This window comes from Corapipo altera, unplaced genomic scaffold, assembly GCF_003945725.1.
Source record: "Corapipo altera isolate COAL_440 unplaced genomic scaffold, ASM394572v1 61, whole genome shotgun sequence".
Lineage (NCBI taxonomy): Eukaryota > Metazoa > Chordata > Aves > Passeriformes > Pipridae > Corapipo > Corapipo altera.
In genome coordinates this window covers 6,918,294-6,935,929 of record NW_020884910.1, presented here as the reverse complement: position 1 = coordinate 6,935,929, position 17,636 = coordinate 6,918,294, and the positions used below count along the sequence as shown (strand labels likewise).

Below are 17,636 nucleotides of genomic sequence, written 5' to 3'. Positions count from 1 at the left end.
AGAGCACTGAAGCACCAGTCAAGTCAAAAGAAATATTTATTGTTATTAATACAGGAATGCTTGGCCAGCATAAGTTCCTTTTCAGGACTTTTCCATACGACTGAGAACATAAGCAAGCTGGTTTGGTTTTTTATACTTACTCACCCTCTAAGGGACATTACAGGCTACTGCTGCAAGAGGATGAACATGATTACCAAGTGAATGTTTGTTTCAAAGTACTGTGACCCTCTATCCCTTCCCTGCAAAATGGTTTCAGCTCAAGTCTCTCTTCATGTCTTTGCCAATAAAATACATAGTACAGTTGAAAGCTACACATGTATTCACAGTTGCAAAACAGCACAGAAAAGACAGGCTTTCCTCTTGCTTCTTGCTACAAATACACAAGTACTAGTGTCACTCCCCTTCTGATTTCCAGACCAAGGAAGCCCACAAACAGGACTGAAGTCCAAGTTAAGTTGCAACTAAAGTTGTGTTTGCATTACTGCAGGTAATAGGACAGCTGTATGACTCTCAAATTTAGAGACTGCACAGGAAAGGAATGACAGAAAGAAATAATTTTTTCCCACCATTACGTTAAAAAAAGACACCTTTTTCCCTCCTTTGTTGGCACAGGAATCAACATTTCTCAGCCTATAGAAAATGCACGTAAGAAACCATTAGGAAAACGGACAAGATAAGCTTGCTAGAAATAAGCCAGTTCATCGTGCTTCGTCTTGCTGCTCTGGTAACTGTGGAGGCTCAGCGGCTTGTTCTCCTGGGGAAGGCTCTTGAACACCCGCAGGTGCATGAACTCATCATTGCCAACATGGACCTGCAAAGCACGAAACCCAGTGAGATCCGTGGAGTGAGAACAGCCTTCAGCAGGAGGGATGGTGTAGACTGGTGTGTTTTGAGGATTGGGAAGCAGATAGGCAGTAAGGAAAACCATCGCCTCAGAAGGTGTGGTCTTGTTTTAAACCAGACTGGGAGCCATGATTTTTGTGGAAATATCACCTAATCCTCCCATGAAAATGAAAGTAAGAATATTTCTCTATTTCACACAGTCAGGGAAAGGGGCTGAGAGGTGGATTTATTTTTTTTTTTTTTTAATGCACAATTTCTTATCAAGGCCAAATTGTAAGCATTCTTCCCTAGTCAAGTAATGGAAAAATCCCACCATTCCAAAGATTAAACACATTGATTAAAAAAAAAAGTCCCAGTGCCCTCTACCTTGATGAAGTAGTTTATTCCAGCAACCACCTGAGTTTTAAACTCCACTGCAGTGAAGACATCAAAGGTTTTCCCTTCTTTTTCTTCTAGCTGAGATTTCACCTTAAGAAAACAATAGGTTATTTAAGACTGATGCAAGATTCAAGTATTTAGGACTTTAGGCCTACAGGTCACTGCTGCTGAATTCCCAGGAGTTCCTGCTTTCCCACATTATTAAAATATCAAAATGCATCACGTTAAGTTTTGGGTTAGAGCAGGACCAGTAATCTAGGGAGGTGGCAAAGCTGAGTGTGGTGTGAGTCAGTTGCCACAGACTGACACCAAGTCTGCACAACACTTATTTGACAATTCTTCCAATGTCTGCTGGAGTCTATAATGTTTTCAAAATGCAAATCAGTGCTCAAGAAGTCAGAATGACTTGTTGAATACCCTAGAGGGAGGCATGAACTCCTGTGAATTGCAGCTCTTCTCTCCCATGCTCAGCTGTCTAGAATATCATGGCTATATGGTAAATTCTTGGCCAGGAAAGAAATTTCAGCCTTTGCTTACCAGGGCAAGATGAGTTGTCCTGGAGTGCTTGCTGCAAGTGCAGTTCTACCCAAGCCATACCTCCTGCATGGCCTCATTGTGTAGTTTTCCCTCCACTCCCAGTGCAACAGTACCAGCAGCAAGCAGATTTTCTAGCTATATCCTGTACCTCCTCTTCCTAAATTCAAGGGGAATAAATGCATCTGCTTTCCTGCATGAATCCCACCCACCTGCTTCTCTGGAGAAAAACAAGTGCCAACTTGCCACTGCTCCAGTGCTCTAGGTGAAGTAGGAACAGAAACAATTCCTGCAACATGGTATGCTCTCCCACCTCTCCAGCACCCTGAAGGCACAGGACCAAAGTCTGGTGCCATTCCAGTGACCATCCTGTCCCCGGGAGCTGTGAACATAATTTTCATCTTATCTCAGAGGCCATATCTCTAAGCTTCTTCCAGGCTATGAACAGGAAGATAGCAAGATGATGATGTTTGGACACTTTTCTAGTTGTTTTTTTGCCATATGGAATTCAAAGCTAAGATGCAATGAGGGGCACAGCCCCAGAAAGCATTGGGCAGTCCTACTTCCTCCCCTTCCCCTGAGTCACAGGGTGGAGCAAGTGGTTTCAGTTTTCATCACTAGATCTACTTTTACAAATTTTAAGCAGCAGGGTGGATATAAGTATCCCACTGACCTTATCCTGTCTCGTGCTCCTTTAACAACCCTAGGCATTGTGCAAGGTTGGTCTCTGAGGTCTCAAAATTGCCCCAGCTCAGCACATTTTGTACTTCCACCAGCAAGCTGAACACTGGGCTCCATGAATGCAGGCAGCTCAGAGTCACATGCAGCTGCCAGCTTGTCAGGGTGTTATAGTGGCAGTGACTCACCACAGCATGTGACAAATGAGCACTCTGATTCAGTATGGAGAGGGAGATTCCAGACGCAAATACTCTCCAAAAGGGCTGGTATCAGCTCACCTTGGCAGTTCATGATCTCAGTGTGGATATGGGGGTCCTGGGGGACACAAGCCAGCACTGTGTCGTGGTGGTAACAAAGGTAAGAGCATACTACTGAGCATCAGCCAGGAGCCCAACCAGAAAAGTGCCCTTTCCTTGGCACTTTTAGAGAACATCTGGAATAATGTGTCCAGTTTTGGGTCTCCAACACAAGAAATATGTCAATAAACTGTAGTGAGCTCAGCGGAGCATTCCATGAGCTCAGATGGCTGGAGCACTCATGCTGTGAGGAGAGGAAGAAAACGAGCTTGCTCAGCCTGGGGAAGAGAAGGCTTTAAGGTAAACTTTCCAGTACCTGTAAGAAGTCAGGCTCTTTACGGAGGAGAGATGGCAGAAGAATGAGACACAACGGTCATAAAATTGAAACTGGAGGTTCAGACTGGATATAAGGAAAAACTTCTCCCCTGAGGACACTCCTGCAGTACAGCAGGAGTGACCAGAGAAGCTGTGGCATTTTCATCTTTGGAGGTTTTCAAGACCTGACTGGACAAAGCTCAGAGCAGCCTGGGGCTGCTCACCCTGTGCTCAGGCAGCAGATGCAGTCCCTTCCCACCCAAATAATCTGTGATTCAATCATAGGACTGAAAATTATCAGGCCATGAAGGCTCTTCACTGCTCTGCACAGCCGGTTTGCTTAGCACAGCTACTAAAAAGCAGATGGTTCTAAATCACCTTGAAGAACCTCAGCCACAGTTACCAGTGAGAAGCCAAAGGCTGAACAGGCCTGGGTGGAAATCCTTGATGTGGAGAGGCAGTTCCTATGAGACTCCTAAGCCAGACACTGCTGAAGGAAACTGTCCTGTTCTGTGCCACACTATACCTGCTCTGGGCGAGCAGCAGTACTTGCCAGGGTCACAAAACTGAACGGCATTCAGTCATCACAAGGATTCTTACAAAACAGTGCAATGAAGGCAAGAACTGGAAAAGCAGGAAGAGGAAGTATTTTTATGGCAAGCGAACTGGCAGGCTCTAATAAATCTCCACAAGGATTTGACTTTAAACAAACAAAACGATTTAAGAAGTCTACCTAGATTAAACAAAACTAATGTTTTCTCCACAGTCTGTCCAGATGAGGATATGACTGTGTTAGCAAGTTTCAGTTTTCGGTCTTTCCACTTGTATTTCATTAAATAATTTAAACTGGCAGTCAAAACAAGTTGGACAAACTCTGAAGTATTTATATGATTTAAATGAAAATGCCAAATTTTTTGTTAATTCTGTCCACTTCTGAATCCAAGAGGGGTTTATCTTCACACTCTTTATTTCTGGATTATCAAACCACTGCAGTCTGCCAGACAGTCAGAATTTCAAAACTAGTTTTAAGACCACGTGCAACATTAATTGCATATTTGCATAAACTTTAACATGATATGTAGACCTTTTCAAGTAAAAGCATTAAGTGTGACTCTCTCATCAATTCTCAATAATGTACTTACTACTGCAAACTGTCTCTTTTTTTATAACACATAATCATTAGACTGTACAAGTTAAATGATAGTTTCAATGACTGCTGTGCCTTTGGATGCTCTGTAGGTGTTTGGGAACTGCTACAGCCTGGGGAGCAAACCCAGGACATTGACAAGGAGCATAATAAGATGGAGCTTGCCCTTCATCTTTCCTTACTAGATGGCCACATGCCATCCATTACAGAAACTGGACCATGAAACTTAGCTGTACACTGGCATTTTTAGAGTAAAAGTATGTGCTCCATTAACACATGAGCAGTAAATTAAGTTACTGTAAGTAATAGAGCATCAGGATTTGGAGCTGGCAGTGCTTGGAGCTGAATTCTGTGTTGGGGATTAGCAGAAGCAGCGAGTAAGTTTTCTTGCTTATTTCCCGATTCTCCCCACGCCCTCAAAAAAACTCCAAACAAACCCAAAACAAAAAAAAAACCCAACCAAGCAACTCCCCCCCCCCAAAAAAAAAAACCCAAACCCTAAACTAAACTAAAAAAAACCCCAAACAAAACACCAAACACAAAACAAAAACCAAACGTAAGCACAAGGTTTAGACTTTGCAAGAACCATGTCAGCTCCTTCCTCGAGCTCAGGACAGGGCACATTTTGGGTTTCCCGGTGGCCGCAGCCCACCTCCCGCACCTCCAGGGCCGGAGCCGGCAGCATCCCGGCCCTCCCTGCGCACTCCGCGCTGCCCACAGTTCCTCTGGAGTCAACCGAGCCACGCCAGGCCAGAAGGGAGCAGGGAGGGTTCCGGGAGCCGGAGATTGCTCCGTGCATTCCCAATTCCCTACGGCTTTTACACTGGGGGGGATTGCCGGCGGTGTCCCCGCGCAGAGCGATGTCCGAGCACACCCCCGGCCCCCCGACAGACCCTGCACCGGGACGGGACCCCCCTCTCCCGGGCCCGCGGGTCCCTCCCGGGGCTCGCCCCGGCCGCTCACCTCCTGCACGATCTGCTGCGTCTCGTCGGTGGCGGGACTGACCGCCGAGACACCCCCGCACAACATGGTGGCACCGCTCCGCTGCTGCCGCCCCGATCCTCCACCGCGGGCTGGGCCGCAGCTGCCGCCGGGACGGTGCCGGGGGCGGGCCCGGGGGCGGTGCCGGGGCTCGAACCCGCGGCCGGGGCTCCGCGGGGCGAGGCGGTGGTGGGTGGTGGGTAGGAGGCCCAGCCCCGCCCCGGCAGCGCCCAGGCCGGGGCGGTTCAGCGCAGCCCGGCGGGACCGGCGCTCCCCGGGCTCGGCGCGGGGATTGCGGCCCGCCAGCCCATTAAAGAGAAAAACAGCTAAAGGCAGCAACTGCAATAAAAGCTGCCGGCAGAATTTATTCCGCTCCTTTGACGGAAGGGAGGCAGCCTGTCCTCACCGGGCGGCGCCCCTGTGACAGTCCTGCGTGAGGACAGGGCTGCCGTCAGCTGATGCGTTTTCCCTTTCCTGTGTGTCACCTTTTCCAGCAGCGGCATATTCTCGGGAGCCGCGTGGAAAGTTCCATCTTCAGGACTCCCTCGCTCACCATGCTCATTGTTCCCTCTCCCAGGCTGATTTTGCCGTTCCTCAGCCAGCAAACCGAGGCGGTGGTGAACTATCCAGTTCTGAGAAATCCCCTGGGGAGATTTCAGGCTGAATGTTCAGGTCTTAACAGTCTTTACAGTCCCTACAGTTTAAACATCCAGACTCCTTGGGAAAACAACAATAAACAGCTACCTTCCTTCTCCCACTTTGCAGAATCCCTTTGTAAATTTGGTCAATATAACCCTAAATTTAATGGCAACAGATATTAGAAACTGAATGGAGCTCCTGGACTCACAGGGAGTACATGGTGAGAAGCATGAATCAGAATGGGCAAGAAGGTTTCTTTCCCCTGGTATCACCTATAAATAAATGCTCTGCTGAGGCTTTGGGCAGGCAGAGCTCTGCCGAGTTTGTGAGGAGACTGGGGATGCAGGATCAGGCTCTTTGCTGGGATGATTCCCAGCCCATCAGCTGAATTTGCTGATGGAAGTCCCTCCACAGAGATGATCCACTCTTGTTGCTTTACTAAAAAATGGTTCAGGAAACACCACATTGGGGCATGCTTTCCAGTGGGATTTTGAGCCATGGTAGGTGGGACGGGGCAGCCATCCATGTAGCATCTTCTGGCAGGACATGCCAATGGAGATTCTCAGGATTGACCTTTCAACAGAAGGATGTTCCCCACCTTGTCTTCATCAGTGTGTGACACACCAACAGACTTTTGGGCATCTGTCTGACCAGTTCCTCCTGAACTTGGCAAGATAAGAACATATCCCCTTCTCCATGCATGGGGAAATGGTCTGGTTGCAAATTGCCTTCCTGAAGGGGTCCTTTTTTACTGAACTTCCCTGGTGCCCAGAGTGTGCTTCACTGCCATCGGCTGCAGCAGCAGCTCTTGGGCAGTGTGTGGAGATGGAGGCCTAGAGCTCTAGGTAGGACTGCAGTGAGGGTGGGGATGGGGCTTTCCCAGCAAATATAGCCTGGCTGGTCAGTGCTAAAAAATTATGGCAGCTGTTGGAAACTCATTGTGTGCCAGCGTATAAATTCCTTTTAAGTTAATGTAAAGAATGAAAAACACACAAAGAATGAAAAGTACCCAAATGTCAATATTATCTACTGTGTGTATAGCTAGTGAATAGTGCTCTCCAAACAGGGCAGCCCATGGTGACTTTCTGTTTCTCATGTGTGTATTCATGCATAATCTTTGGTTTGTATCCTGTGTCATTTTCATTTCATTCATTAAGCTCTTATATGTTTCAGTGCTGTCAGCTTCACTTCAAGGGCTGCTGTGCTGGGTTTGGTCCACTAGCACTAAAACTACTTGGCTACTAGAACTTTTTGGAAGTGTGAGCCATAATCAAAGCACTTTTTTTAGCCCTTTCTGCCATCTAGTGCCCATCCACTTTCATGCATTTAGGCTCAACTCTATACCCTAAACTGAGACTAGAGGCCACAGTCACAAGCCTGGAGAAGGATCCTGGGTTTTAGAAGCAGCTCTCAGCTCTCACTGGGTACAGGGATAGAATGTGGTTTCCAAAAATTTTGGCTACAAGAATTTGTGTTTTCAAATTCACTCTTTTTTTTTTTTAAACCAGCTCTGCCATAGATTTAACCAAATATTGCAATTTGCAAGCCTTACAATTAAAGTTGGATTGGTTCTTACGTGATGTAATTAAAATGTGAGCCCACTCCAAGGGGGATGTAACAGATCAACAAAAGGGTTAAAATAACTTGTCTGAATAGTGTGCTACTTGGGCTTTCTGGATTTGCACTTTGGTCTTCCTAAGTTAAGAACTCCCCTTCCTTATCAACAACAAGTGGAGGTGGCAAAACAAAGGTTTTATGCAGTAATGTCACCTGTAAGTTTTATTTGCCTGCCCTGGCAAAAGAACAACCAAGCAAAAACAGTAACAAGAGAATTGTGATGTTTTCCCCAACACATTCACACACAGTCCTTTTGTCTCTGCTCACACTGAGTTGCAGGCCCATCTACCTTTCCATAGTGGTCTAGATTATCTTGATGTTTGATGAGGGAGGGTACTGACAACTTCCAGAAGCTTGTTCTTGCACATGGAATATGGGAAGAGGGAAATAAATTCTGCAATGTAACCCTAGCCCCTCCTGCCAGGCTGTCCAGGGGTGCTTTTTCTCTCATCAGGCTGCAACAAATGTCTCTTCTAATGACCCTCTTACTTCAGTATGGATCAAGAAAAACCAGGCATGCCTTGCAAAACCAGAAGCATTTATGTTTGCTTTAAGGGGAGTGGGACAAGAGTAATGAAGTTCTGCTATGCTCTCTGCTGAAGTCCTTACTGTTTTTCTTTAGGTACAGTCCACCCTTCTTGTTCTAGATGCCCTCTCTTCAAGATGGGAAATAACCTAGCAGATGGCCTGTAGGTGCCAAAACATATGCAATTTGTCCATTTGTCTTGGTGCATGTCCCAGAGCCCAGGCTTGTATGTCTTCCTCATCCAGTCATCTACCAGCACACACACTTCAGATGTTCACCCATTCTGGCGATCATACTACCCCTTCTGGGGGCCTCTTCTCCATCCCTCACTCCTCCATTTCTCCTTGTTTCATTTGCTTTGTATCAGGCCCAGCAGTACCGCCAGGACTAGTGCAATGCTCTGTGTAGGTGTGAGGCAGATTAATACAGCAAAGTACAACACTGACTAAGGTGTGAAAGGGTTAGCCATGTATGCCATGTGGGGTAGTACAGAAGCAACTCTTTGTTAAGCATACAACTACTAGCAACATAATCAATCATGGATACATCTCATTGTGCTCTCACAACGTTGCTGGGGGGGATTTACAAGCTGTTCTCCCCCTCCACCAAAGCAGGCAGGCTGGAGGTAAAGGTACCCCAGCTGGAGGAAACCAGTAGGAACCTAGTAGCTTGGTCTAGTGCAATGGAGTCTATGGAGAGTATTGTCCAATATTTCCTGTTGGGCAGAAAGGAGAGACTGGGACATTACTAAATATAAATAGCATGGCGCTCTGTCACATTAAATACTTTACATGTTCACACCCTTGGCTGTACACAGCATGTAGGATGTTGGGGGCTTTTTTATTTTCCCCATGACTGTGCTTTCCTGAAGTGAAACCGTGTACCTTGCTTTTGTAGAGCTGGGAGTCCTGATGCACATGGTTACAGATCACATATACTGGATAAAGAGGAAATATTATACATAGTGGGAAAGAGGAATATTATACATAAATGTAAAAGCAGGGTATAGTGGAATTGCCTAATGCCTCCCATAGTCAGCTGAGTTGCAGTCTGGCAGGAAAAGCTTATGGAGGCAAGGCAGCATGCAGATTTCTGCTTAAGCCCCACCAGAGGCGATCTTCACTTGTCCTTCTGAGATGTCCTGGTTTCAATAGAGCAAATGCAAATTCAGTCCAAGGCACCCCAGACACAGTCCTTCCTCTGGAGGCACATGTGTTACCCTGCTGGTGCTAACAGTAAGGTGTGGTGGGGCTGTGTCACAGGGGTGTGTCTTTGTTGTCTTTCCCATTCAGAAGCAAGAGGTGAGCAAGTTCCTCTTGGGGGCTCGTGTGCTTTTCGCAATCTTCTTTTGTTAGGAATGTATCGTGTTCTCTGTCACAGAGCCACCTCCAGTGCCTATAAAATTTCGGGAGTTAGCCGATTGCAGGGAAGGCTCTGCCTCAGGGCTTGGTACCTCTTCTTTGTTGTCTCCTGCCACTGACTCCTGCGAGCTGGTCTCTGGGCTGGAAGCTGCCTGGAAGCTGGACTCAGCGCCAAGGGGCTCGTTGATCTGCAGGGGAAGCAGGGCCCGATGCCGCATCAGGCTGTCGTCGCTGTTCTGAGCCTCCAGCGAGTTCCTGCGCTTGGCATTCCTGTTGGCCATGGCGTTCTTCTGCGGCTCCTCGAAGCTCAGTGACAGGGTGACTGTACCACTCCCGAAGCTGACTTTTTGCTTGCACCCACGCTGCTGCTGGCGCTGCCTCTCGGCAGAGGCTGGTAGAGGAAAAGGATCCTCATGGTTGCTCTTGCTGCTGATGGAGGAGGAAGGGGTGGAGCCGGTGGAGCCCCCCAGGCTGTTGGAGCGCTTGCGGGACACGTTGCTCCGTCTCAGTGTGGCCCTGGCAGCCACTTTGAAAGCGTGGGCAGCTGTGCTGCAGCGCACCTCCTCGATTGTGTTGCGGGAGGGCTTGAAGAGGATGATGTAGACTTTGTTGAAGAAGATGCAGGCCAGGAGCCCAAAGCTGGCAGCCAGTATCGCAATCACCTCCACAGCAGAGACGAACTTGCCGTATGTGCTGGCGTAAGCAGGGATGAAGGAAATCCACACAATGAAGAATATCAGCATGCTGAAGGTGATGAACTTGGCCTCGTTAAAATTCTCAGGCAGCTTTCGAGACTTAAAGGCGAAGAAGAAACAGATGGCTGCCAGTAGGCAGGTGTAGCCAATGAGGAAACCGAGGGCCATCAGGGAGCCTTCATGGCAGGTGATGAAGATAATCTCATCCTCCAATTCATGGTTTCGGTAACTGGATGGTGGGGCTGTGTAGAGCCAAATCACACAGATGACAATCTGCACAAATGTGCACAAGAAGACCAGGAGGAACTGGAGGTTGAGGCCCCACCACTTTCGGTGGAGGCTCGTGGGAATCTTTGCCTCGAAGACGAGCAGGACACGGTTGGTTTTCACCAGGATGCAAGAGATGCAGAGGACAAAGCTGATGCCAAAAGCTGGCTGTCGCAAACGGCAAGTCCAGTTCTGGGGCTCACCAATGAAGAACAATGAGCTGGAGAAGCAGCAGAGCAAGGAAAAGAGGAGGAGGTAGGACAGTTCCCGGTTTGTCGCTTTGACAATGGGTGTGTTGCGAAATTTGGTGAAGACTCCCAGGACAAAAGAAGTCAGGAAAATTCCCAGGACAGCGAAGAGAGTCAGAGCAATCCCAAAGGGCTCAGTCCAGGCCAGAAACTCTATCTGCTTAGGGATGCAGGACGTATGGTTCTCATTGGACCAGTAATCCTCAGGGCACTTGTCACAGGCACTTGCATCTGGAAAAGAACGAACAAGAAGAGGAAAGGTTTGTCAGAATGAGAGGCTGAAATGTGGGATGACATATATGGCAGCTACACACCGGCCTTCATCTTGAATACATGAGGTCTTCCACTCATGGCTGCAGGTCCCCAGGATCCTATGTTGGTGTCTAGAGTGCTTAACAGTGAAACAACCAACCTCCCATGGGCTATAGAAGCACGCTTAGTTCCAGCTTAAAAAAAGTCCTGCCCCTGCACTCATGCTTTTGTAATCTATTTCCTGGCAAAACTTTGCAAACTTCGATTGCTATCAGGTGTTACACAGGCTCTGTTCCTCCCTCTTCCTTGTTCCTTCATTCTTATCATCTACTTCTGTCCGTCTTCATACCTCTCACAGTTTTATCATCATTCAAACATCCTGCCTTTCTCTATCACAGAGAAAATTAAAAACGTGCTTGCCTCCTTAAATGCTTTGAGAACCTATTTCATATTCCCCAGAGGCAAGTCTTAGTGTTTAAACTGCTCTTCCCTGAAGGCAGGCAATGACCTTGATTCCCAGCACACTCTCATTTCACGTTGGAATATCAGGGGAAGATGTGTCTTAATCATATCGCTCTCCCCACACCTAGAAAGTGTCCTAGAAAGTGCCAATGGTTGGTATGATCAAAAGGCAAGGACCTGCTGCTTCTGCTCTTTTTTTTTGACCCAAATTGTTCTTGTGCTGCAGCAGGGAGGGTCATGACTCCTTTGATCGTGTGGAAGGGGGTTGAGAGCAGAGAGCTGGAGGTCTCAACTTACCTCCTCCTTTGGGATCCCAGCACGATAGCAAGGGGCTGCACTGAGTTCTGAGAACAAACATTCAGAAACTCCTTTTAGCAGCAACCTCTCTCTGAGCTTTCCACCTGAACAGACACAGACTCTGACCACAGCTTCCAGAGCAGAGATTAATGCTAATGAGAAAGTCAGAAATGCCCAGCTAATGAGCGCAGAGGTTTTCAAGCACTCTTATTCTTAAGGCATGGTTGGAGGGAGCATCCATGACCTGATATGATACTGCTTTCCTAAGGACTCTCTGCCTCACCTAAGCTGTTCATGTGAAAAGCTGGCACTAGATGCAAAAGCTCAGTCACAAACTCTCATCAGCACGTCATTTCATTTACATCCATTCAGCCTGTGCCTTTTATCCTGGAAGCCTATTGCAAACTGCAGGCAGGGCAGAGTGAACTTCACATAATGGGGAATTCAGCTGCCTCTACCCCTCTAATAGGGGCAGCTATCAGCAACACATCCCAAAGATGTGCTTTCACTGCTGTCTTGTGGTGGCTTAGCGACCATGCTGCCACTGAAGGGAGTAAACCAGATCTCTCTCCTCCCCTAAGGCTGCTCATTCCTGCCACCTCCTTTGTGTGAGCTCTAGAGGGCATACAGCTTCTCCTTCTAGCTGGAAACAGCCTGCCAAGAGTTTGTTTTCAGAAAGACCAGAGACCTGATCTAACTCGCTCTATGGTTGCAGGAGTACCAGCACTGCTCCCAGAGAAACGGTGGGACCAAACATCTGGGAGAGGGCAGATTGCTTCTTCTGGTAGCATCGCTGTCTCAGCTGGATGAGACTGGTTGTAAAACTGTTCTCTATGCCTATAAAACTGGCAAGCATAGGAAAGAAAGACCATTACTGTCAGCTGAAATTGCAGCAGGAAACTGTGGAGTCAGAAGGCAGTCGCCCTCTCAGCCTCATAAATTTCACCAGAGCTAGCTCCCAAAACCATGTGGAAAAACACAAGAATACCCCTATTACACATGACCAGAATTACTTCTATTTAATCTGAAAGTGCTACTTCCAAGAATCCTGTAGTACTATATGTTCATGCTAAAAAGTTTTCATTCCTGTCTGATAGGACACAAATTATATTCTCTCAATGAACATTTGTTCAGTTTTGCAGTGTTTGCTGGGACCAGTGTACAGCAGAACGTGTGAGGAAATCATGAGTGCTCTGCAGTGTGGAGGGGACTACTGTTCTGAAAGAATTTACTTGTCTTCATTACCCTGGGGATGTCCAACACTGAGGGAGCACTAACGGTGTTGGAAATTCAAAATTTTTTAACCATTTATAAAACTGAGGTTACCTCTTCCCTCCACTTCAGAACCTGAGTGGCTTGATCCAAGCTCCCAGTGAAACCAGCAACGAGATGTCCGCAGCTGTGATCAACAGAAGCTGTGGCTGGTGACTCCATAAAGGGAAATACTCCTCTCTGCTTGTGAAGTCAGGGATGTAATGGATTTTATTTCTTTGTAAAGCATGAAATAAAACCCTGACAACACAAGACAAAGATGGAGGCAGACAGACAACTACAGAATCTAGGTTCAGGTTTGGGAATGTCTCCTTCCTATAGGTTTTTTGAAGAACAAAAGCAGTGTAATGGAGTTTACTTGTGGCTGAAGGCTTGTGCCTGAGATGCTTCCTATTTGCAAGTTGTTTTTCAAGTTCTCTGCCTTAATTTTCCCAATGCAGAACATTAGGTACAAGCAGGCTTATCAGAAGATAGCACCTGAGGACCATTGGACTCAACTCCTCTAAGCTGGCCAGAAGTTCCTCCAGACTTTCTGCAAAGCCTCCTGGCAAGGCAACCGCCAGCTCAGCCCTGCAGGGAAGCGATTTCAGCACAACTGTGGGTGATGCCCAGAGGGCTCACACTGTCCTCTGCAACCCCCAAAGCAGCTCTGTGGGTATTACCTGTTTCATCACTGTACTCCCCGTCTGGGCAGTCCACGCACTCGAAGCAGCAGGTGGGCTCTCCCTCAATAATTCCCTTCCTCGTGCCTGGCAGGCAGTCCCTGCTGCAGTTAGAGAAAGGCACCTGAAAGGAAAAAGAGCCCAAAGAGGGTTAAGGGGGGCAATGCCCCACAGGCAGCCTTTCTACTCAAGATCTTAGGCTTCCTCCAAGGGTGTTATTGCTTGACTGGTGTGCTCACCTCTCCCCCTGCCAAACAGACATGTTTCGCACAATAGTCCTTCCCTGATCCACTGCAGTGAGGTTTCTCTGAGAGAACACACCAAGGGATGATAGGGAAGATCAGTAGATCTTTGTAATCTCTATGGTGTTGTGGGCATTGCAAACTGGTATGTGACCATGATATACATACCAGAAAACAGTCATTAGATTGTTAAAAGAAAAGACATCCGATCTCTACAGACGGGAATTTGAGTTAGATGGAAATGAGGAACTCTGACTACTGATCCCCAATTTCACATATTACATATTATCTGCTAATAATTTATGGAAATTAAAACAGTTTTTTGAAATCCAGTTCCTCCTATTCTCCTGGAGACCCCTCTGAACCCAGAAACAAACAAAAATACCCTGGTAAATTAACTAAACAAGAGGAGTTTTCATATGAAAGAAAAGTAAAAAAAAAGACCCTGTTTTAAGAACTGAGCATCTAAAGATGCAAATCAGCAGCTATATACAGATCCAAAGACTTCTGCTGCTGCAAATGATGAGCTTGTCACCTGCTGGCTGTGCACTTATGCTGTATGTGAACCCCTCTGGGCATGGTCATGTCCTGGCAGCAAGTGGTTGCATGGGCACACTCCCTGCATGCCTAAAGTACACTGACAGAAGATGTTCAGCATAATAAATGGAAGCTTGGGCATTTTTCACACAGAAGCATGACCTGAGGTTGAGTTCACCTTTTCCCAACTAAATTAAGGAAAGAGAATTGACATAGGACATGGCTTTCTCAGCTCAGGGGACTAAAAACCCACAATTTCCACTGCTGGCAAAATAACATGATCTGTACGTGCCTAAGGGCTGTTCTGTGTGGAAGCCTCCATTCACCTTTTTGGAAGTTTACTGTTGGTTTACCCAAATCCTGTCAACCTGCTGATCTCTAGGAACCTCCTGTGTGGATGCACTTAGGGAGTTTGGAAATTGCTTGTGTACAGGCACTGACCTCAGTCACAGGGTAAGCAAGCCCTCAGTAACAGCCACTCCTAGGTGGAGATGACCATTTCATGGCTCAGGTGAGAGCAGTCACTGTTGCCTATCTCTCTGAAGTGTAGCTGCAGCGCAGTTTGGGAATGCTATTTCTAAGCTGTTGATCAGGATTGCATCATTAATTGGGCAGACACAAATCCAGGGCAAATCCCTGCAGCTCCCCCTGTGAAGCACTCTTTGTTGTTAATGCCTATTGCTATTAATACAGTATACCCACTCCTTGAGACAGTACTTCAGCAGGTAGTGCATCCATCAAGAGGACTTCATCAGTCTAGCCTGTCTTTCTTTAGGCTGCCAGTGGTGATTTTGAACAGGCCTGAATCAAAGGCCTGACTGAAGTCATGCACTGCTTCCCCATTATCTACTAAGTTGATTGAGCTTGCAAGGAGGAAAATTAAATTGGTTTGACATGATTTTATCTTGACAAATACATGTTGGCTTGTTCTTATCAGTTTATTATCCTCTAAGTGTTTATAAACTGTTTAATTTTTTTTATCAAGTCTTTTAGGTTACCGAAGCTGAGCTCAATTGTGTAATTCCCTCAGCTCTCCTATATCTGCTTTAAAAACAGGTATTACGATTACTCTCCTCTAATCCTTTGAGACATCACCCATTCTCCACGTTTCTCAAAGATGAATTGCTAGTACTTTTGTGATTGCTTTGGCTGCATTCTTAAGTATTCTGTGGGGAATTTTATCAAGTTCTGCCAAAATGAATCTATCTATCTTACCTACTCTTCAACCTGTTCTTTTGCAAGTCTGCCCAATGGTGAAGTTCCTGTGTTAAAATTACCCACATTTAATCTTTTTTTTGAGAATGACAAGAGGCACAGAAGCTTCAGTGAGTGCAATACTGGCTACTGCCTCTGAGCAGAGCCTTTCATCTGGGAGAAATTAAAACTCTATAAACTGAAAAAAAGGCTGCAGCAAACATAGAAATCACAAACCCCTCTGATGCACAAAATTTACCTGCCCTGGCTTACACTCAGCACCATCCTGTCAAATTTTTAACAGTTCACAAGAGATAATGAATATAAATATTGCACTTTTGGAGAAATTTAAACCAAGAGAACACAATTACTCAGTTTAAGTAAAAAACAATAAAATCCTAACTGCTGGGAAAAGTGTAAGTTCCATTTGCAACAATCAGAAGGAGGGGTTAGAATATCAAGGGGTTTAAAATTCCACTTATAGTTTGTGCTCAGAGACTCCAGCTGGGCTTAGAAAAGCCTGATCTCAGGATTTCTGTGATATTACACTCTGCTCAATCCATGCCTCCTTGAGAGTTCATGGATTTGATCCAGGAGTGAAGCTGGGGTACCTGGAGTAAATGTAAGGCTTAACTGATGGTGTTAAGGGTATTAGGGAAGTGTAGCTAAAATGCAGAAACATTTACCTGATCCAGCAGCCAATGTGAATAATCACCTGGAAGTGAATTGCCTTGTTCATTGATCAGGTGCTGATTTAACACATCTAAACATTGCAGCAGGGCCTGTCAGTGACATTTCTGAGCTAATGCTCCACTCTCTGTGTCCCCTCCAACACCACAAACCTGCTCAGTATCCTCTCTGGGAGCCAGGGTTTCTGCCTAGGCTGGAGTGGGCTGCTGCCAGCTGTGACAGCAGCTCACCTGGCTCTTGTCTGGAGATCTCTGTACCATGTTTCCATCATGTGGGTAAGACACAGCCTGGCTGCTAATGACAATAGTTATGCTGAAAATATCTAACATATGCAAGAAAGTGGAGAAGGATTAAGCCCTGACTAAAATCAATCACTACATCCTGAGATCTCTTTTTCTGAGACTGCAGAAGCACCTTCAGGTAGATTGCAAAAAAAGGCAGCAGGTGCTGGTGTCTCCCACTATTTGAGCACCAAGTTAACCCAAGCAAATTGACAGGGCTTGCTCTGTTTGGTTTGCAAGGCAAGGGTGTGGGGAAGGCTCTGTGATTTGGTGGGTGAAGCCAGCAGAAAGAGTTATGAATGTATGCAGGAACAAGAAGAGATACTGGGAGTGAAAGAGATGACTGTTTTCAGCAATAAAACTACTAAGCTCAGGAAAACTTGGCTTAGTCAACAACCAGACTGGGGTAATAATTTCTGTTGAAACGGCGCTGCAAAATTCCATTCTATCTATTTGGGCCAGGAAAAAAAGACATTATTTAAATCATTAATAGTCAGGCTCTAAAATGTACAGGAAGGGAGGAACAGCTGCCCATTATTTCCAGAAGTATATTAACAAGGATGTAAAAGACTACAGCAGAGCCCATGTATACAATAAGATGAACAGATCTTTTAATGAGACATGGAGCCATAATATGAGGAGTGTGCAGGGTTAGTTCAAATTTCAGCTTGTGGAAACTTAGGAAGCATTGCTGGGAGGATTTAAGCACTTACCTCCTTAGAGAATCCACCCCACAGGATCTTGTTTTCATTGATAAAGAGCCTCTCCCCTTTCTTGGCATAAACGTTGTAGTGCCCAACCTCTTCAAAGACGACTGAGCCATCCTCAGGAGAGAGGTGCCAATTGATTATTGAGTAATTTCCTACCAGGTCCCCAAACTCATCAAAATCCACTTGCTCCCCCATGTTATTGGTGAAATTTAAGTGTCGCAGATGCTTGAGAACCTAGAGAGAAACAGAGAGACACTGAACGCCTGTGTGTTTCAACCTACCACAGCACACATCTGCTGGGGGGGACAGAAATGGGAAGAATTGCTTTACTACAGTCCTTAATCTCTTAGGAATCATTTAATCACAGCAGTAGGAGGCTTTCCTTCATGGATATCACCTGCACACAGAGAGCCTGTACAAACCGTGTAGACAACATAAGGTATCATGACCCTCATGGAGGTCATCAACCCATCTGTAACATCCATTTATCATTCTTCTTCAGTCCCTTTGAG

At 46.3% G+C, this 17,636-nt stretch overlaps 2 protein-coding genes across 3 annotated transcripts in view; both read right to left on the bottom strand.

The window, feature by feature from the left end:
* Window positions 1–18: 18 nt before the first annotated feature.
* LOC113951912 (cystatin-B-like) lies at window positions 19–17,414 on the bottom strand. Of its 2 annotated transcripts, XM_027653497.1 has the most exons (4): window positions 17,409–17,414; window positions 5,155–5,264; window positions 1,210–1,311; window positions 19–811 (listed from the first exon to the last, which is right to left on the bottom strand). In XM_027653497.1, exons 2-4 carry the CDS (start codon window positions 5,218–5,220, stop codon window positions 683–685), a joined length of 297 nt encoding a protein of 98 aa, XP_027509298.1. In that variant the 5' UTR covers window positions 5,221–5,264; window positions 17,409–17,414; the 3' UTR covers window positions 19–682. The 2 variants fall into 2 exon arrangements, with proteins under 2 accessions (XP_027509298.1, XP_027509299.1); XM_027653498.1 differs by lacking the exon at window positions 17,409–17,414 and having other exon boundaries at window positions 5,155–5,275.
* The window catches only part of CASR (calcium sensing receptor), a 74,448-nt gene continuing 64,308 nt past the window's right edge, over window positions 7,497–17,636 (bottom strand). Inside the window, exons 5-7 of the mRNA XM_027653489.1 lie at window positions 17,128–17,358; window positions 13,471–13,594; window positions 7,497–10,756 (exon numbers count right to left, since the gene is read on the bottom strand). Coding sequence (XP_027509290.1) covers window positions 9,306–10,756; window positions 13,471–13,594; window positions 17,128–17,358 — 1,806 coding nt within the window. The 3' untranslated portion in view covers window positions 7,497–9,305. The remainder of the gene's footprint in view (window positions 10,757–13,470; window positions 13,595–17,127; window positions 17,359–17,636) is intronic.